We start from the raw sequence: 19,813 nt of genomic DNA, 5'->3' as shown, positions 1-19,813 counted from the left end.
CATGCGTCTAAAACGCTAGTCAGGAAAAATTAGAGTGTTGAAAGCAAAGCGCTTAGTTTATAAACATGCTTTATGCTTGGTCACTTTAATTTGTTTTTGTTTGATTTCCAATAAATCATCTCTACAAACAGAACGCCTCTGACTTTAATCACCATGCTCTAAGTAATATTTTTTCAAATAACTTCATTTCAAAACGGTGCGCCTTTTAATGGCAGCTAAATTCAATTTCAAATGATTGCATCAAGCTCGGGCCAGCCTCATCCCAGAAGCAGAGTGAGTCAGCCATTCGTTCATCCATCCTGTGGCGTGGGGATGTGGTTGGTGGTGTGAGGAGGGTGAAGGGAAAGGGGGGGGTGCAGTCTGGCTCACCCCTGACTTAGGAGTGCTGGAGAGCCTCCAAGCCCCAGCGTGGGCAGCTCTTAAAAAAAAGCTAATCTTCGTTGCCCTGGGATGCCATTTATTCAGGATGACATCAACATCATGGTGGATCACCACATATTGCCGGCCAACCCAATCTGGCTTTGCCCACGGGGTTTCAGACTATTTATGCTGTTGTCTGCACTGCCGCAAGGGAACAGAACACGGCTGTGGGCTGACCATGAAGACTTGAGGATCGACTCTTTTCTTCTAGCAGTTATTCTACCATGGAAAAGTCAAATTTCCTTCATGCTCAATCACCTGGACTTGCTTAGATTGATTCACTTTTTTTTACTTCTATCAAAGTACCTGAAAAACATTTTTTTTCACTATATTATCAGTTCAGACCTCAAAGAAAACCAGAAATCCATGAAATTGATTTTCACAAACACCTGATTAGTGTACTTCTATTAGGGGTTTTTGGTACTGATTTTTTTTGTTTGTTTAAAATGTTGCTATATATAATGAAAAAAGTCGCAAAGTTGGCAACTATTGTTTTTTTTTTTTTTTTGTATTTTTTAACCCCTCCAGGGGGTCTTTTGTGGGCTCTAGTGTCCCTTATATGACAGTAGACTGACAGGAAACGGGGAAGGAGAGGGGGGAAGACATGCGGCAAATGTCATCGGGTCCGGGAGTCGAACCTGCGACGGCCGCGTCGAGGACTCAAGGCCTCTAAATACGGGTCGCGCTAACCACTACACCACCACGGCACGCCCGGGATGACTATTGTTAACTGCGAACCTATCAGTCAAACCTCTTTAAAATCGGCTTCACATGTACGTAAATGTCAGCTGATCACAGAGCTCCAAAAATTAAGGTGCCTCCCTAATCTATATTTTAGAATCATGATTTAATTAGGCTGTAAGTAGCTACTCAAGGTAATTTGAGTCAGTCTATATGATTGGATTTTTTTTTTTAAATAATTAAGCTAATCTCATCAAATTTTCCTACATAAATCAGAGATGCACCAGTCAGGCTTTTCTTAGCCAATGGCTAATTTCTGGCATGGTTTGAGCTCTGACTTGGCTTTTTTGTCTGGTGTGGAAAGTTTTATTCTCTGGATTTTATCATAGAGAAGAAGAAGAAAAAACATTGTTGTTGTTTTTTTTTTTTTTTTTTTAGAAATATGCAATCTTGTTTTAAATCCAAGAAAAAATGAAATTACAAAATTCTTACTCAAATTTATCTGATTTTAAGTTGTTAGTTGGAACACTTGTAGACAGAAAATGATTAACAAATTTACACACACATAAAGATTAGAATTAAAGAAATAAATAAATTGGATCTTAGGTATTTAGTTTGCTGATCACCAATCAAGACAAAATGTTTTCATTCTGATATATAACTGACTGTTTCATCCCTTTGATTTGTGTATGAATTGCACTGGTTTGTCTTTTCAAGTCCCTTATTTGCTGTGTTCTTTTGAAATAAAAACAAATTCTTGCTCACTTGCCAAAAAAAAAAAAGGTCAGGAAGTGGGAACCCCCCTAAAGCCTTATACCACAATGGCCGATCACTTTTAGAGGGGTTGACATTAATCACCTCTGATTATATCACAGTTGTGCGCTACTCTATTTCGAGACATTTCAGCTTCACTCGTCCCCTTCGGCTTCTGAAGAGGTCGTTGCCTTAACATGCTGATGGGGAAATGTTCTATGAAGAAAAAATGAGAATTAAGACGCTTGTCCTGCTCATTCATTTTCACACACAGAAAAAGGAGGAAAAATTGAAATCTCCTCCTCCTTCCTCCCCCCCAGAGGCGGCTAAAACATCTCTCGCTTCTCACACTACTTTTGCCCATCACAGAACAATGGGAATCCGCGATGAAGGATGGAGGAGGGGAGACAAGAAGAGGGAAAAGAGGGGGCAAAAAAAAAAAAAGTTTAGGGTGAAAAGGCGCACAAAATGCTCACAAAAGGAGGGAAAATGTTTTCCACGTAAGGACAAGAAACACGTTAAAGCGATTTAATTAGTTGTACCAGTTTGTATCTAACAGGTCTGCTGGGCAGTTTAGCGACCACGCAGCCTGGCTGCCACCGCCCCACTCGAGTCACATTCACAGAAACGGAGCGCCTCACCACACAAAGGCGGCATGACACCCAAAACAAAGCTTATACACATTTTATTTTACGCGTCTAACATAAATGCCCATTCAAAAGAAACAGCAACTGTAATTCGAATACTTTATACATCTGTTTCAAATGTAAGAGAAACGGTAATGGCGCAGACGTCTTCAACGGCCGCCAGACAGGACGTTAATTTTAAGCCGCCACCGTTGTTTTTATTGACGCGTACTTACTGTCACCGACTTTAGCGCGCTAGCTAAAGCTAAAACAATCTGGGACTTACCGGTTAGCGTCACTGCAAAGCTAGCAAAATCCTCACCAGCTACACGCCCAGTCGGTGTTAGCCAGTCCGCCGCCTCTCGAGTCGGAAAGTGGGGATGAAATTGTAAGATAAAAGCTGGAGTGAGAAGGAGGAGGGCACCGGGGGACGGCGAAGGCAAGTCGAACCGAGCCAACGGACAATGGACTTGTGAGTCGCGAGCGCCGTTTTCCCACGAGTGATGCGCGCACCCTTGAAGGAAGAAAGGAGGAGAGAGACGGTTCGCTTCACTTCACTGCACACTCACTCACTCGCTCACTCGCGATACTGGAGCCGGCGAACGGAGGGATGGAACGGGCGGAGGAGAGGCTGGTGCGTTCGCGTGCTGCTCGGAAATGTTGGCCATGTTGTAGCCGGTGATATATTTTACTTATTGTCAAAAACCAAATTCCGTGACTATATAAATAAATTCTAGGTGGGATTCTTGTTTTACTGGAACTTCATGAATGTTGTTCACAGCGGAAACGTGTGTAAGAAAAAAAAAAAACCCGTAGCATTATTTTAATAAGCATTTTAGGAATTTATTAGCATAATAATATTTTCACACTGAAAATCTTTTGATTGATTTATTCAAAGAGACATCTATATTAAAAGATTTGGGGGTTTTATCGTATAGTGGCTGGCTAGACAGGAAAGCTGGTTGTGAGAGGGAAGACAACACGCTGTTGCTGGCAACATAAACAAACCAATAATTTAACTGGGTTTAGTGAATAGTAAATAGAAAATAAATATGTGACATGTACATCTTCCCAACAGCGATGACAAAATCACCACGGTGGTGACAGAGTCATGCTGTGGAGTGACTGTGTTGAGGTATGGCATAATAAAACCTTAATAAAACGCGTTGAAGCTTGCGGTTGTAATAAGACAAGACTTGCAAGCAATGCGCTGACTCAGCAGGGTTGACTAAATATATGCATGCCACACTTCTCAGATTTTCATTTGTAAGAAGAAAAACTAAAGAAAAGGAAACGAAACACTTCACAACCGTGCCAGTCTGTGCCTCCAAATCTTAATGTGAACTGAAGCTGGAGAAACTGAAAAGCTCAACAGGTGTGAATACTTTTTGCAAGCCATCGTACGTGGATACAGTTGTCTCTAAAATGGATAGTGCATTTTAACAGTGGATCATTTTGTTTTTTTGCCCTGTTAAAAACAACAACAAAAAACTGTCTCTTTACTACGAGTCCGTGAATGGAGCATTCACCAGACAGAAGCAGCATGGCAAAATTGAAAGAGAGTGAATAGCAAATAGACGAGAAACTCTCTCTCTCCTTTTTTCTCCACTGAAAACAACCAATCCCCTCCACTCTGGAGGGAGGGCGGGGGAGGGGGGGGGGGGGTGATGGGGGATTATTCAAATGAAGAATGATGTCACCTCTTTGCGAGTCACCCTACTCTCTCCTCCGAGTTTTTCCCAGTTGTCTGGTGCCCCCCTCTACCCCTCCACCTCCTCGTCCTGGCCCCTAGAGCCCTTTATCTCGACTGTTCAAACTCTTTTTTTCCATTCTCCATGCCCCACTGCACACACACACACACACACACACACACACACACACACACCCCGCACGGTGAAGCAGGGTTGCGCCGCATGCATCAAGTTGGCTGTATTGTCCGCTTTCAGTGCTACTGTCGCAGCAGAACACCCTGAATGCATCTCAAACTTGTTGATTTTTAATATATATATATATATATATATATATATATATATATATATATATATATATATATATAATATTAATGTCTTAAAACAGGATGTGTATCTGTTTGCAAATGTCCACCATGTGCAGCTAAAATAAAATAATAATAAAAAAGCGAGCTTTCAGACACAAAGACTGTGTGCAGAGTGTGCACAGATTGTCTTTTGTTTTAGTTCTCTCCCCGTCAGAGTGCAGTAGTAGCACATGGTGTTGAATCATCTCTGCTGAATCTTTTTGTTTCTGCAGAACTCAGCTTTTCATCGGAGACTGTCTGGGTGGGCACGCCGCCCGTCTGTCTGCTTGTCTGTCTGCTTGTCTGCCTGCCTGTCTGCTGCGCTGCATGCTCAGCCCCCAGCAGCCGCCTGCCGTCCCCTGTCTACATGAGCCAGGCTTTTGTGTGCTGCTCTGCTCTGGATGGGATTTTTTTTTCTTCATGTCATGCCTGCCACCCACTCTTCATTTTCAGCCCCGCATCCACCCCCTCTCTCCTCCCTAAGTGGTGTAGCAGAGTGCAAGATTAGATTGTGTGTTTCTTGTTTGAGTTCGAGGTGCATGTTCATCTGTCTGAATATGTAAAAAGCAGCCAGAGGAAGCTTTGTCTAAAGCGGGCTGATCTCAGACGTCTTTGCTCACACTTTGGAGGAATTCACCTCCAGAAAACCTGAGGACGCTGAGCATAATTTACCGACTTACCGATGACTTGTGTTCTCTGGTCTTTATTCAGGTTCTAGCCGACCACCGATTACCAATCTTTAAGAAACCATCGTTTCAAATGTAAACATATTCTAATTCTCAAAAAATATAAATGTAAAGATTTCAGATCTACCGTCTATGTTAAATTCCAAAGGAGTATTTTAAATCAGTATTATGTAAAATTGACTCTTGCTTGAGTTTTCGTCATGTTATACCGTTATTCCGTCAACAAAAACAGACCTGGAGTGTTGCTTTCGTTCTTTCATGCATGTTTGAGAAATCCTTTAATCTCCCGTGGCAACCACTCAGCTGGGTGGACGTAGTCCCGCCTTCGAGGACCAAACTCCTCCTCTGAGCTGCAGCTTCCAAGCTCCTGCCTCACAGAGCAGCCCTCCCCCACACGGTTCCTTCAGGCTAGCCAGCAGCAATTAGCAAACACCTGGAGGAACTGTGAGTCCGCTGAGTTCATTATAGGAGCGATTTCTCAGTGCAACTCTGTTAGCGATGTTGTGACAACTTCCTCAAGGCGGAGTTTCAGAAAGAGAAGGAGCTTCTTAAAGAGACAGAGGCACAATTTCAAGGAGATAAATTACGAAGTGAAATTTCTCTTAGGTCATATTTGATGTATATACATTTTTTATAACAACTTAACTTTTTTTTTTTGTTTGTTTTTTTTTTTTTGCCACACAGGCGGTGGTTATGGAGGCAGTGGAGACAGGAAGGGGCAGGGCACTGTACCCCAGCGCGCAGTTCCCGTGTTATTTATCTCATTGTTTTTTTTTTGTCTACATTGCTCGGAGTCCAGCTGGGGTGGCCACAGCACACACACACGCCCCACCCCCCACACACAGACAGATTTTTCTTTTTTTAAAAACTGGCACCTGGCGCTCAGTCAGCCCTGAAAACCTGGCCTCCAGTTTTGCTCAACACATTAGTTATTTAGCCAGCAGCAGATACAGACACAGGCACGCTCTCCTTGTGTTTCATTTATTCCGGCATGAAGAGTCACATTGCACACAGGTCTGAATCTCCCGCAGACACACCCATCTCATCAGACACCGTGGATCATTACCACAAGTGGCCCCCGAGAGCACGAGGAGGCCTCTGCACACGCAGCCGTTCACACTCCAATAAGTCGAGCATTATATTAGAAATCCGGTGAGTGTGTGTACGAATAGCGAGCTGGCTGGCGCAGGTTAGCACACGCCAGTGCAGCTGCTCTCTGCACCCAGCATGGATTCCCTGAAGAACCCCACCACATATCATTAGCATGCAGGATGCTTCCACACTCCCTGACAAGCAACGTGTGAACAAAAGAAGGCAACAAACGTCTAATTAATGGACTTTAATCATGCCCTCCGGCGCTCCCTACTGCAGCATGTGGGTCAAAACGATGCTCCCTGACCACAATGGAGACTTTAATGTAAATATGTTTTACCCAAAGGGTGTCGTTTGTAAAGTTTATTCAGTCTGTTATAGAGAAAAAAATGTGGGCTGGTCATTTTTCAAAGTCATATTTTCACCATGTTATTCATACATGAATCACTATTAGAGTCCCAAACTAAATATTTAATTCACAAGCTAAATATTTAGCTGTTAAACGTTACATTTAGCTCTCAAATTAAATATTTAGTTCGAAAATTAAATGTTTAGGTGGAAAAATAATCATATTTAACTAAAATCTTAGTTAGAAAAATACATATTTCATTTGGGGCTAAATATTTACGGTAACTTGCAAATGAAATACTTAGCTTGGAAGCTAGATACTGTACTCAGATTTAAGCATTTAGCTTGGAACAAAATATAAAGTTTGTGAGTTAAGTATTTAGTCTGGAACTCTGGCATTTATAAATGTATGAGTAACATGGAGAAAATATGACTAAAATCTTTTTTTTTTCCTCTGTAGCAGGCTAAATAAATGTTTTACTGTGCAACTTTACAAACGCCACCCTACAAATAACCTCGCATTCCGAATCTGTTATTTTCTGCAAGAGAAAGATTTTTTTATTATTAATATTATTAATAAAGATGGCGTTAACCAGCTTTGAAAGCTGACGTCATCAGGTTACCCATCGCTGTAAGTGCTGCTTCATCAGCTCCGGTACCTTCCTCTGCTGAATAATGCATGAACGTACTGCGCTTATTGGACAGCGGTACCACTCCAGCACATGAGGGAGTGACTGCCTTGATGTCTGTTGCTTCTAAACAATACCTAGGTGCATTATTTTTCTTCTGTTTCTGCTGAAGCAGCTGACCTGTACTTCCATTTACACAGTAGATTTGAAGGTCAAGCACTTTTCTGCTACATTATTTATTTTTTAATGTGGCTAATCTTTTACCAGGCCTCCTTTGGAAAGTGCCTTTGGTTTTTTTTTTCTTCCAGACATTTCTTTAGTGCCTCTCATTTTGATTTCCTGGGTTTGGTTTGCTTGTGGTAGGAGAAAGAGCACGCTTCCCCCCTCTAGCGGTGGCTAACTGTACTAACAAAGCACAGTTAGGTGAGAATACAAAACTAAGAACTGGACTCCAGTTAACATGATGGACGGAGCCTGAAGTATAAGCGAATATTGCTGTTGCTAGGAGACCTGTGGGTGCCCCAAAACCTCATGGGTTTGCAAACTTTTCAAATGCAGGGCTTTTTGAATCAGGCGGACCCACTCAAAACAGGAAGCGCTTCCAAATATGGATCCTGGCATGTTGTTAGTCAGGTTTTCACTACAAGTCTAGTAATTTATTTATTTTTTTTAGCCTTGAACTTGTTTTTCCGGAGCTTTCATTCGCCGTGCGGAGTGAAACAGGGATGTTGACGCAGAGCAGCAACTCCTTCAACCGACGGCGAACACGTGGCGGCTTTTAATTTCGGGTTAATCCCGAAATTAAAGCCGCTGTTGTCTGTAATATAAAAAGAGGCGCTGTCACAATGAGCTCAAAACTAAAGCAGAAATGGTGTAATGCTGACAGAATTTAATGTTTTGAATTACAATTACAGTTTTGTCAAAAGTAGTCATTAGCCACTGATGTGAGTTACAGGCAGACTGGGTTTACTTCGTCTCCTAGCTACTGCTCTCAGACATTTCTCCACTAGTCCTCCTACTCACTTGTTTAAAATCTTTGCCTCATAAATTCATACTAAAGGTGGATACGTAACTATTCCTACTTCTGTCTTAGGTGCCCAGTGTGTTGTGCATTAAAGCCTAGAACAGCAAAACATGTGATCCTTTTTCAACTGTCAGCTCTAACTTCCGCATTGTGTTTTTTATTTTTTTATGGACATATAATCTGAAAAAAAAAGCACCGCAAAAATATGAGTTCTGTGTGTTGAACATAAAATATTTACAGATTGCAAAAAGTAAATAAAAGCCTCTTTAATTCTTCATAAATGTAATGTTTCCACTAATCCAACATGGCTGCCATGAGTTTAAAGTGATCAAAATGGGAATACGTTTTTGTTGCACTTCTGCCAGACTGCTACTTAATCTTTTTACCACACCAAAATAGATGTGCAGCCCCTATTTGTGAAAATGTTCCTATTGTTTGGATTGATAAAATACAGACACAGTGTTTTTAGCTTGTATTGCTACTTGGTACTTATTCGCAGAGGGGGGCGCCAAAACAATGGCATGAAAATTATTTCTATAGTCAAACTTTTCTTTATGCGACAGAGGTTTGTGCATGTGTTAATGACGTGATCTGTAGCAGCGGCACGTCTATAATGTTTCTGCATACACCTCAAAGCACAAAGTTGCGCCCCTGATGCTAATAGTTGTTAGCATAAACACTACAGGCGTATTTAGCCTTTTAAGTAGCTGATGCCTAAACTTATGATGGTACCACCAATACGAGAAGAACCTCTCCATCTTTTAAGCTCTGAAACTCACCTAACATTGAGGTCAAAGCTCTATGATAACAACTCTTTCAAAAATATGTAAGAGCTGTCATTGAAACGGTAAATAAAAGGCAAACAGCAGTCCACATCCTTTTTTCGGTTTCTTTAAGTGAAATGTGCACTGATAATTAAGACAGCATCAGTACAGAACACTGAGTGAACCCTGTAAAACGCTCCATGCTAAATGCTTCCCTTTTTGCTATTGTCTCTTCTGAAACAGAGGTAAAAATGAAAAATGCAGAAGTACATGCTAACAAACACAGTGAGGAATGGCTGCCAACATTAAACCACAGCAAAATCCGGACGCCTTCCTATAACTAAACACAGACTGGCTGATACATTACATTTACAATGCTTCGCTTTGTTGTTCATGACTATGATGCGCCACTGTCAAATTAAGTAAAGCTTTACAATACTATTTCTGTGCAAATAAATAAACTACAATCATTACTTTTGTGATTGTAAAAGAAGTTTATGTATTTAAATTAAAGTGCAAAAAACCACAAACGACAGAAAACAAGTAAAAAAAATCCTGGAATGATTAGAACACTTTCAAAAGTTTCCATAAACAATGTTTTTAAAGGCATACAAAGGAGTGCGTTTCATATACAGATGAAATAACGAGCTGTCACACTTTCTCAAGTTAACTATAAAACAACGAACAGAATAATCAAAACTGCCTATGTTAAATCTCGACATGGAAAAAATATAGATTTAAACACAAACTAAGTTGAGAGAAAAAATTTTTTTTTCTAAAAGTGCAACAAAATGAGCAAAAAGAGAATAAGACTAAGAATGTAAAAATTTCACAGAGTAAACACATTTTTAAATGCTAGCTAATGTTAGGGAAGGTTAACGCTACGAGATCGCAAACTAGCTTAAATTACTTTTTTTTAAAAAATATGTTACAGAATAATAAAGATCAATTTTAAAAGTGCAGCAATAGGATTTTCCTTTTGTAGGTTTAATCTACAACTTAAAAAAAAAAAAAAAAGGGTCGAAATCAAATGCAAATAAGTTCAGGTCGTCTTCCTCATAAACATAAACTAATCTATAAAACTTCCACAAACATTCACCCAAAACAAAGATCTGTCCAAAACTGAGTTAAGACAGTAACATGTTCTCTGTCCCTTTAAAGTAACAAAGTATCATAAAATGTTTTTTAAAAAAAAGAGAGAATAAAATAATCATTCCAAAGTTACTAACATGCTAACTGCTAGCTAATGTTTGCCAAGGTTGATGCTGAGAGCAAATTAGCTTAAAATAAAAGCTTCCATGTTATTGAATACTAGAATTGCTCACTTTTGATATTCAGTGTCTCACTGATTGAGGTTGTTCACAGTGGAAATATTGTAAAATGTTATATTTTTAAATTAAAAACCAAATAAACAACCATTTGCCTGATTCAAAATATAGCCCGGTTAGCTAACTAATAGCAACCAGGTGAAACAGACAAGAATGCCTCTGGGCGTGTCACTGTGGATAGTGTTTCTCTTTGCTCTTTTCTCACCAGTAAGCAAACCAGCTTTTGTTAACGAACCAAGCAAAACGTTGCCCTGATTCCACTTGATGAACCCCATTTCCAGTCTTGAGCAATGAATTTCTGCTTCCTGGCGCTACGGGGTCTGGCAGCCTAAGGCCTAGAAGACTGAGCGAAAGGCAGCAGATTATTCATACAGTACAAAAACGGAGGCAGGTTAATTGGACGTGCGACTGTGCCGAACGAATTGGAATCCAAAACTGAAACGCTGGCACCAAAGGACAAAAGCGGCCCAAGGTCAGGCGGTTCGCTCCGCCAGCCTCCAGCGTCCCTGCTGAGCGTCTGGAGAAAGGAGTGCAGCTGTCAGCGGAGAGGCAATGTGGGTCTTTGAAGATTAAAAAAAAAAAAAATGTAATAGCTTTTTGCTTTTTGACGCAGATGTCACTCACTCCTCTTTTTTACGTGTGTGTGTATCCATTTTGTCGTCCTCCTCACCATTCGCAGCAGCAGAGGAAGGAGCACGACGTCCCGTCCGGCCCGCGGAACTTGCCGGAACTGGGCGTGTCTGTGCACTGCGCGATGAACGCGTGCAGGTCCGTCTCCGGAACCTGCTCCTTCGTTTGGGCCTGCGGGGAAGAAAAGGAGGCTGAAGGTGAAAGGAAAATCCCGACATTTCTATTCGCAGCCGTGGGCGTGGCTCAAAGAGAAGCCGTAGGTACCATGATGGTGTCGTAGGCGCCGGTGATGAGCGCGATGAAGAGGGACAGCACCATGTAGATGAACAGGGAGATGAAGGTGTAGAGGTAGACCTGGCTGAAGACCCACACCAGGGTGCCGCTCTGCTCCATCTCGGCAAACGTCACAAACATGTCGTCCCCGTTGATGAGGGAGAACAGGCACTCTGACACCATGGACAGGGAGCGAAACTGCACACACGCAATCCGCCGTAAACGGCAACTTTCAGCAGATTCTACAAACCGACAACCTGGAAGCATGAAACGGAAACTCTACAGCGGAAGGGCTTTAGAGTTTCCGTTTCTTACCTTTTTTTTTTTTTTTTTATAACGATACACGATTAACGATACAATAAATCCCGTACACTAACGATGAAATGTTAAGAACGACGACAGTTTCCGCCTGCTGGCCTGCTTCAAAAGAGAGAAACCGAACGCATCAGACGACTCTCCGAGCGAATCGCTGCGCAATAACGAATTGATGTTCATCATCGAAATATTGTTAGAATAAACTCGTGACGGCAGAGTGTGAGCTGCCTACCTTGGCGTGGTAGGGGCCCAGGACAATCCATCCACAGAAGCAGTATCCCAAATAAATCACAGCCACACAGCAGCAGAAGCGGATGACGTTCGGAAAAGCAGCTCTCAGAGTCACAATCAGGATCTGTGCGGAGAGAGACGTCAACTTAATAAGCGTCCGACACGTAGAGAAGATGCGACATCGTGGTTCTTGTAGAAGAAAACGTCCGGTTACATTGTATTTCTGGAAGAAGCTGAAGTAGCGGATGACTCCCACCCACACCAGCAGAGTGGACGTTCCCAGCAGGATCCCGCACACGTCGTACGACGACAGCGTCTGCAACGCGACGCATCGCAGTTAGTCAGGAAATAAGTACGGATGTCATTCAGTACGGCAGGATTTCTACTGTGGCAAAACGTGATTTTTTTTTTTTAATCTATTGTTTTTACACGTCATGTGCAGGGTGGAAAGTGATTCGTTGAGGATTCCGTCACAATGTCCAGACTCAAAATTTGGGATTTCTCAGCATTTTGTAGCCATTTTATGAGGAGAGAGAGAGATTTAGAAATATTTGTTGTAAAAAGAAGGATTCAGAAACATCTAAAAAAGAAATATTTACAAAGATTTAGACGGAAAGATTTAAAAAGAAAGGTTTTACAAAGAAAGATTTAGAAAGAAAAAGATTTTAAAAAGATTTAAAAGGGAAAATTTAGAAAGAAAGAGAACAAGAAATAAAGAAAGGTAGAAAAGAAGAAGTAGTAAGAAACAATGAAGGCAGGAGAAGAAGAAAGATCATATTTTTCCACACTCCACACGTTCCCAGACCACACAGGAACCCAGAGTGTTCCTGACGGCGCGCTGAACCCACCTTGGACTCTATCCCGATCTTGATGAAGCTGCCGACGATGGTAAACACGTCGCTGATGACGAGCAGGATGTACCAGCCGTTGATGAACTCCATCCTGTCCCCCCAGCTCACCTTGCGCTCCAGTTTGTGCTTGAAAAACTGAACGTATTCCTGTTTCGGGAGAGGGAACACGATCAGGACTCCAAACATCCCAGTTACATATGAGGGCAGATATTGATGACACAGTTGAGCAGCAGATGTTTGTGTTCGTCTTGGAGCTACAGCAACAACAGCAGCTATCTGTTTACCTTCCATTTACACGTTTTTCAAACGACCTAAAGCTTCATCTATCCGCTGCACATGGTGCCATTTTATAGCACAATCAAGTCTCTATGTTACTGTCAGTTGTTAGGAAAATGCTACATATATTAGGTATGACTTAAAAGAAATTTGACTTTGTAATTTAATGCCTTGAAATTGGGTCTCTGTCTCTTTAAGAAGCTCCTGCTCTTTCTGAAACTGCGCCTTCAGGTAGTCGTCACAACATGGCTTAACAATGTCTTTACCGGCGTTTCACTGAGAAGCAGCTTCTATAACGAGCTCAGCTGATGCTCATTTCCACCAGGTGTTTGCTAATTGCTGCTGGCTAGTCTGAAGAAGCTGAGTGGGGGGATAAAGAAAAGTAGAGAAGAGCTGCTTCTGTTTCCTACGCGTTGAAGGAGGATTCCTCTGAGGATGGAGCGGCCGCAGAGCAGCAGTGACAGCAGGCAGACGGTCGCCACCACCACGTCGAAGAACTCTCTGGCGTAGCTCTCCGCTGATCAGGGGAGGGGAGAAGTGAGTTGAGTTAAAGCCCTTTTATTGAAATTTTGGTAAAACGTTTCAACTGTGACTCACCGTGTCCGGACACGTTTGTGTCTTTGCACTCCTTTATGGAGGCCTGGTTCTGGAGGAGGATCTTGATTTGGCCGCTGTAAGCTTTGTTGTCGAAGGCGATCTGAGAGCACAGCGAGAACCCGGGTGAGTCTAACAGGAAACGCTTCGCTCATTAGCAGGTCGCAGCTCTTCCCGGCTGGACCAAATGTTCCCGTCACATTTCTCTTTGTTCAGCCGAGACTGTTGGGAACTTCAACTTCAGCTTAAACACCTTTGTCCCAGGTCAACACACAGCGCAAAAACACAAAATGTTACCATTAATGTTCTAGTTTCTAGTCTAAATATCTTAGCACACTTGAAATAAGCCAAAATTAACTTACAAGTAACTTTTTCACTCATAATATTTTACTTGTAATGTCGGAAAAAACCTTTTGTGATAAGTGAAATAATCTACAAGTGTTTTAATCAATATTAAGGGATTATTGCCTTAAATGATTAATCAATAGCTTACAGAAAAGTTACTTGCAAGTTAGTTTTGTTTTATTTCAAGTGTCCATCTGCATTAAAGTCAGAAATCTGATATTAAAGTCTTATTCTGGACTTTTTTTTCCCTCAGAATTTTGAGAAGAAACTAAGCTTAGTGGCACTAATCGTCTTCCGTAGATGTCAAGCATCAGCGCTGGTGTGGTTTAGTCCATCAGCCAGCAGGCTTTTAGCAACATGGCAGCTGCTAAGAGGCTGTACAAACACCAAGCGTTTTCTCTCTCCAGCTGCTTTTCTGAAGATTTTTCTGCAAGATTTCCTTTTGCATAAGATTGAAATAAATAAAAAAAATGAATAAAGCAAGACAAAACAAGAAAATGTTTCAGAATGAATCATTTCAGGCTTAAAGCAGCTGAAAAGAAATAACAGAAAACGAAGCTCACCGTGATGGCGAAGGTGTAGCAGTCGGGGATTTCGTTATTGATTATGGTCTGAATGTTGATGGCCTTCAGCTGGAAATCAACCGTGACATTGATCAGCCTGGAGGGAAAACGAGGAGAAGCACGTCTCTTCTGTTTTCATCACATTTATCACCAGACAAAATCAACTGCGGTAAATTAAAAAGGCAGTTTTCAAATGATTATGTTGTGTATTGAGAGAAAAATGTGATCCGAACCAACCTGGCCTCTAACGCCAAAGGTAAGCAGAAAAGACAAAGGAAAGAAAATGGAGGTTCTGGAGTGACTTTCCCAAATAATGTTTAAATAATAAATAATGTTTTTTTCCCCAAATAAATAAAAAACATCATGTGGAAACAGCCTTTTTTGTATTTACTCAGATTATCTTTGACGTAAAATATCTGTTTGATGATTTGAAACATGAAAGTGTGAAAACTCCATAAATCTGTAAGGACGGAAATGCTGATATTTTCTAAGAGGTGCACAATTAGAGCTCCGGAGGGAAATGATAATGTTAAGCGGGGAGAAAAAAAAAACAAAAAAAAATCATCTAACTTGTAGAACTGGAGGGTGAAATTCTTGTAGTCGCCGTTTCTCGTCACAGGGCTGTCAGCGGTCGGATCGAGGCCGACGCAATCTGGAAAACAACATCAGAAAATAGCCGTGAAAGAACCGAGAAAGCCGAATGAGGAAGTCCCATTTCAAAGCCGTACAGGCGTCAGGTTTTTTTCCACATCACATGAAGCCAACATGAAATTTCTGCACTTCCCTAAAGCTTTGGAGCGCACAGTCGCCCACATGGAGCCGGACTTTTATTTCCGTTTGCCTTGCTATTTTGATCACCAAATCGTAATCGCTGCAGAGTCAGCAGATGTGTGCAAATAGCGCCGCTCCCAAGAAGACACCTGGTTTGTTGCAAATATGTGGGAAAACAACCGAGTTCACGTGTTTGCGCCAAGAGCACACAAGTCTTGAAAAAGGAGGACGGGCCTGCAGAGCGTCATGTGACACAGAGAAAAGATTTCCACAAGCGCCATGGAAATATTGATTTGGTGTTAACTACAGAAATGGAGAATGAGGTTTTGTTTCCACACAGCTTGTCCTGCTCTATGTGCTGTAATTTCCGTAAATGAATGAGAAATGCTGCACTTTTTATGAACTCTAATGTGTAATTTCACCCTTCGAGGAAATCTTTTATAAAACAGTCAAGGACTATAAGGCAGCTAATTTGAGATTAGCAATCTGCTTTTGGGATCAAAGGTTATCAGGCAATCAGATTGGGGTCGAAATTATCCGGTCTTGGACCAGTCTAACATTTTTTTGGTTTAGGATTAACCTTTTAAAAAAAACCCCAAAGAGGATAAATAAGAAATCTTGCACTTTGCATGCACTCAATGATTTATAAAGCAATAAAGAACTATAAGGAAGCTAATTTGGGATTAGCAATCTGGTTTTGGGACCTGATGTTATATGCAATCGGCTTGGAAATGAAATTATCTGCTCTTAGACTAGTCTTTAAAACTTTTTTGGTTTAGGATTAGTCTATTTTAAAAGAAAAAGGCTAAATGAGAAATTTTTCACTTTGAACGCATTCTAATGTGTAATTTCTTTCTCTACAGAGATCCTTTAGAAAGCAGTCAAGAACTGTAAGGTATCCAATTTTGGAATAGCAGTCTGGTTTTGGGGTCAAAATGATCTGGTCTTGGATCAGTATTTCATTTTTTCTGGTCTAGGATTAGCTTTTTTTAAGGGTAGACAAGACATTTTGCACTTTTGTGCACTCTAATGTGTAATTTCACCCTCTGCAGAGATGTTCCACAGAGCAGACCAGAGTTTATCAGGCAATCGGCTGGGGATCTAAATTACCTGATCTCGAACCGGTCTTTGAAAACAATGTTTTGAGCTTGGACTAGCCTTTTTCTTTTATTATTTTCAATACTGCTGTCTACAAAAAGAGAAAAACTGCTCCCACCTGTAACGACATGGGGGTCGATGTCAAACGTGTCGTTGACGGGATCGATGGCGCCCGTCTTGAAGTACCTCTGGCAGAGGGAGAGAGCGCTCCCGTCCACGCCCACGCCCTTCACGTATGCATACCGGCCCAGTGCGATCTGCGGTAGAGCCATGTACTGTCGACAGAGAAGAAAAACGGAAAAGCGCAGCAGAATGTAACACCAGGAATCTGACGCTGAACCTGCATTCAGTTTTTAAAAGTATTCACACCCCAACGGCCCTCGGACGTTTGTCAGGCTGGACATTCTGGTGCACTTAACGTCTAGGTCTAAACTTTCTAGATCGCAACTGCAAAATGTAATATTTAGATTAGTGGAAGAAAAGAAACCCTAAAAGCACCAGGCTGAAAACTTCTCTAGATGTGCCGGTAGATTCCAAAACCCAAAAGATTTGCAGATCTCAGTATAGGAACAGATTGTCCTAGAAAGACTCAACAAAAATGAATGCCACACTTTTATTCCTAAAACGTTTTTAAAACAAGGCATCCTTTTCTACGCACAGCTTTGTGTTGGTTTATCTGATAAAAACCTCAGTAAAAATCATTGACGTTTTGAGGTGCCAATACTTTTGAAAGGCACTGTAAATTTCCGTCTTGGGAATGTCCGAGCCACCTGCTCTACGACGAAGCTGATGCGGCTGTACAGCTCCGACTGAGTGTGGACAGCCTGGGGACGGTTGTCCTGGTAACCCTTCAGGAACAGGTGCTTGAATGCCGCCGTGTTTTCCTCCTTGAATGTCACGACCATCTGGTTGCTCAGACCGAACAGCACCAACTGGGAGGCAGAGGGAAGACACCGTTAGCTATGACAGACTGGGGAGAGATTACGCAGCAACGCCACCAAAAGGGCCGTCTGAGGACTGGGGGTGCACCGATTGCATGTTTCTGGATGATACCCGATGTATAAAAACCCTGATGTGCACATTTTGACTTTGGCCAAAAACCTTTTTTTTTAGTCTGAAAAGTCGCTAAATATAGCGACAAATTGGCAAACGTGGGGTGACTATTGATTTGTGGAGGTAGATGGGATCAGTTTCACATGGCCGATCTCCCAAAATTAGGGAAGCCGGGGCCGATTCATCGGTGCACCCCTTCTGCTCACCACATGCTGCTCCCGTGGGTCACCACTGCGTCTACCTGCACGGTCACGATGATGATCTTTAGCAGCTGCAGCCCCAGTTTGAAAGGCTTGCGCCCCTTGGCGTGGTACTTGTCACAAGGACTCATGAAGAAGTACTTGAGTTTCCTCCTCAGAGCCTCTTCCTCCTCGTCTTCATCCCGTGGCTGCCCGCGGAACTGGGGGTCCGCCAGGCCAGCGCATCCGAGCACATCCTGGGATCCGTAGCCGGACTTGGAGGACAGCAGTCTCCGCTTTTCTAAGGAAAACAAAAGAAGAATTGAAGAATTTTAAGGTATTAGGTTGAGTCAGCAAAACAGACCCTTAGGAGGATGCTGCCACCACCGTCCCTCAAAGTTCCTACAGTGTGCTTTAGCTTTGAACTCCTCTAAACATCTGGCAAAATAACTCAGAGCCTAATGTGTTTCTTAGTAAGACGTGCTTCCAGAAGAATGGCAGAAAATACTCTGAAAAAGGTGGAGAGTCTGTAGAGACATACCGGGGTAGACTGGAGGCTGCGACATGGGCGGTGCTAGACAAGGGCCAACAGGGACCAGGGCCCCTGTAGAACTGGAACCTGCGTCTCTGGAGCTCCAAGATGCTCTTTGGCTCAGTTAACATATTAAACATTTTTTTATTTTTCAGCTTACATTAAAAAAAAAACCTGGCCCACATGTTTTCATATCTGTATGAAAATATGTTTCCACTCGGAATATAAAATATTCTGTTGCTTTCATCAGAATACGTACAATGGCAAGGGTGTGAATACTTTCAGACGCCACACACATAAGCAGAATATTAGAATAAAAGAAAAAAAAACCCTGTATAACCACGGAAAGGACACCTGATCACAGCGACAGACTATGACGTAGATCCAAGCTCCACACTCCTCTAAAGCCTTATATCTACAGAATGTCCCTTTAAGCTTTTATCCACCTGTACAGGCTGTCCTCAAGTATAGATCCAGTTAAAACACAAAGCACTCTGTCGAAGAAAAGGTGGAACCCGAAAGATTTTATTTTATTTTATTATTTTTTGTTGTTGTTCCTGAAAATCAGCAGAGAAACGATCATGAATAAAGGCTGAGAGGGAAGCGGGACCGACCTGCGGGGCTGTCCGGGACGCAGGTGTAGCCCGAAGACGCCATGGCGCTGACGGAGGCGACAAGACAGCTCAGTACCAGCGGAGAGGCGGCGATCAGGACGGACCCATCTCCTCAGATCGGGTTTGATTGCACCGCAGACTGAGGATGCTCGGTGGTGCAGTGCTAAGGTAAACACCGCCGCAGCTTCCTGGTTGTCACGTGACCACAGCTACGTCACAGAGGAAAACAAGATGCTGGACGAAGGATCAGACACAGGTATAATTAATATCGAGATCATGGCTCTTTATTGTTTACGTTTTGATAAATGTGTTTATTCAGCCTAACAATATATTATTATTTAAGCAGATATAATGAACAGACACTTTGTTGTTCTATCTGCAACATAAGAGTGCAACAGCATACTAGATTTCTGTTTTCTGGAAAAAAAAAGTTATTTCTGAGCTTCAAAAATTTCAACAAAAAAAAAATCTGAAATTTTGAGAGTAAATTCAGAAATTACTAGAAAAAAATTTAGAAAAATCTTGAAAATGTTCAGAGTTTCGTAAGTTGAAAAGGTTTTTTGAAATTTTCTAAGTTTCAAAAATGTGAAACTCAGAATTTTGTTGAAAATATTTCTGGACTCAGGTCAATTTATAAAAGTGAACAGGAATAAACTAAAACAATCATATTTCCACTTATTTTCCATGTCAAATTATAACATAACCAGAAAAGCAGATAAATTCCAATTTATTCTTTTTTACTCCAAAAGACTGCAGCACATAAAAAAGTTTAATTTGTTGCAGTTCCTCTAAAGCCCTTCCTTGTGTTCAAGAGACGATCTTTTTACCCTGTCCAGCGAGGTTGCACTGACTCTGTGTGCACTTTTGAGTCTTTTTTTATGCGAGTGGTTCTGGGAACTGACAGTCTGACGGGACAAACAATTATCTCCATTTTTGCACCAGTATACGTCTCTTAACTTACATGTAATACTTTTACTTCATCCACTTTTTGAGTAAAAGTATTTATTTTTTTAAGGATGCAGTTTTAAACTAAAAATCGTAATTTTTTAAAAATGTATTTACTGATTAGCAAAGAAAAAAAAAAAGCTATTCACTGATGCTG

General features: G+C 41.7%; 2 protein-coding genes across 8 annotated transcripts in view; both read right to left on the bottom strand.

Moving 5' to 3' along the window:
* Window positions 1-3,065, bottom strand: part of prr36b (proline rich 36b) — a 33,666-nt gene extending 30,601 nt beyond the window's left edge. For 2 of the 3 annotated variants that reach the window (XM_028022611.1, XM_028022616.1), the window contains exon 1: window positions 2,767-3,065. The gene's annotated coding sequence lies outside the window, so the exon portion shown is untranslated. Of the gene's footprint in view, window positions 1-1,959; window positions 2,071-2,766 lie in introns of all 3 variants that reach the window. The other variant, XM_028022614.1, reaches the window with a different exon arrangement.
* Window positions 3,066-10,748: 7,683 nt separating this feature from the next.
* On the bottom strand, window positions 10,749-18,930 carry LOC114148262 (mucolipin-1). Of its 5 annotated transcripts, none has more exons than XM_028023415.1 (13): window positions 18,712-18,930; window positions 17,628-17,866; window positions 17,104-17,265; window positions 16,452-16,608; window positions 15,035-15,116; window positions 14,465-14,561; window positions 13,560-13,659; window positions 13,373-13,479; window positions 12,684-12,833; window positions 11,837-12,151; window positions 11,281-11,487; window positions 11,057-11,187; window positions 10,749-10,946 (listed from the first exon to the last, which is right to left on the bottom strand). In XM_028023415.1, coding segments are annotated over exons 1-13 (1,791 nt in total). In that variant the 5' UTR covers window positions 18,755-18,930; the 3' UTR covers window positions 10,749-10,945. The 5 variants fall into 5 exon arrangements, with proteins under 5 accessions (XP_027879216.1, XP_027879215.1, XP_027879217.1 ...); XM_028023414.1 differs by having other exon boundaries at window positions 10,787-10,903; XM_028023416.1 differs by lacking the exon at window positions 10,749-10,946 and having other exon boundaries at window positions 10,959-11,187; window positions 11,837-11,959; window positions 12,050-12,151; window positions 18,712-18,928.
* Between the last annotated feature and the right edge of the window lie 883 nt (window positions 18,931-19,813).

The sequence above is a fragment of the Xiphophorus couchianus genome, chromosome 7 (genome assembly GCF_001444195.1).
Source record: "Xiphophorus couchianus chromosome 7, X_couchianus-1.0, whole genome shotgun sequence".
NCBI classification, from domain to species: domain Eukaryota; kingdom Metazoa; phylum Chordata; class Actinopteri; order Cyprinodontiformes; family Poeciliidae; genus Xiphophorus; species Xiphophorus couchianus.
This window is presented reverse-complemented; position numbering and strand designations above follow the sequence as displayed.

Excerpts from the sequence above, each read along its gene's own strand:
- LOC114148262 (XM_028023413.1), bottom strand. The coding sequence starts at position 18,754 with ATGGCGTCTTCGGGCTACACCTGCGTCCCGGACAGCCCCGCAG. Across the intron at positions 17,266-17,627 it reads TCATCATCGTGACCGTGCAG|TTGGTGCTGTTCGGTCTGAG; the intron begins GTAGACGCAGTG and ends TCTGCCTCCCAG. Across the intron at positions 13,480-13,559 it reads CACAAACGTGTCCGGACACG|CGGAGAGCTACGCCAGAGAG; the intron begins GTGAGTCACAGT and ends TCCCCTGATCAG.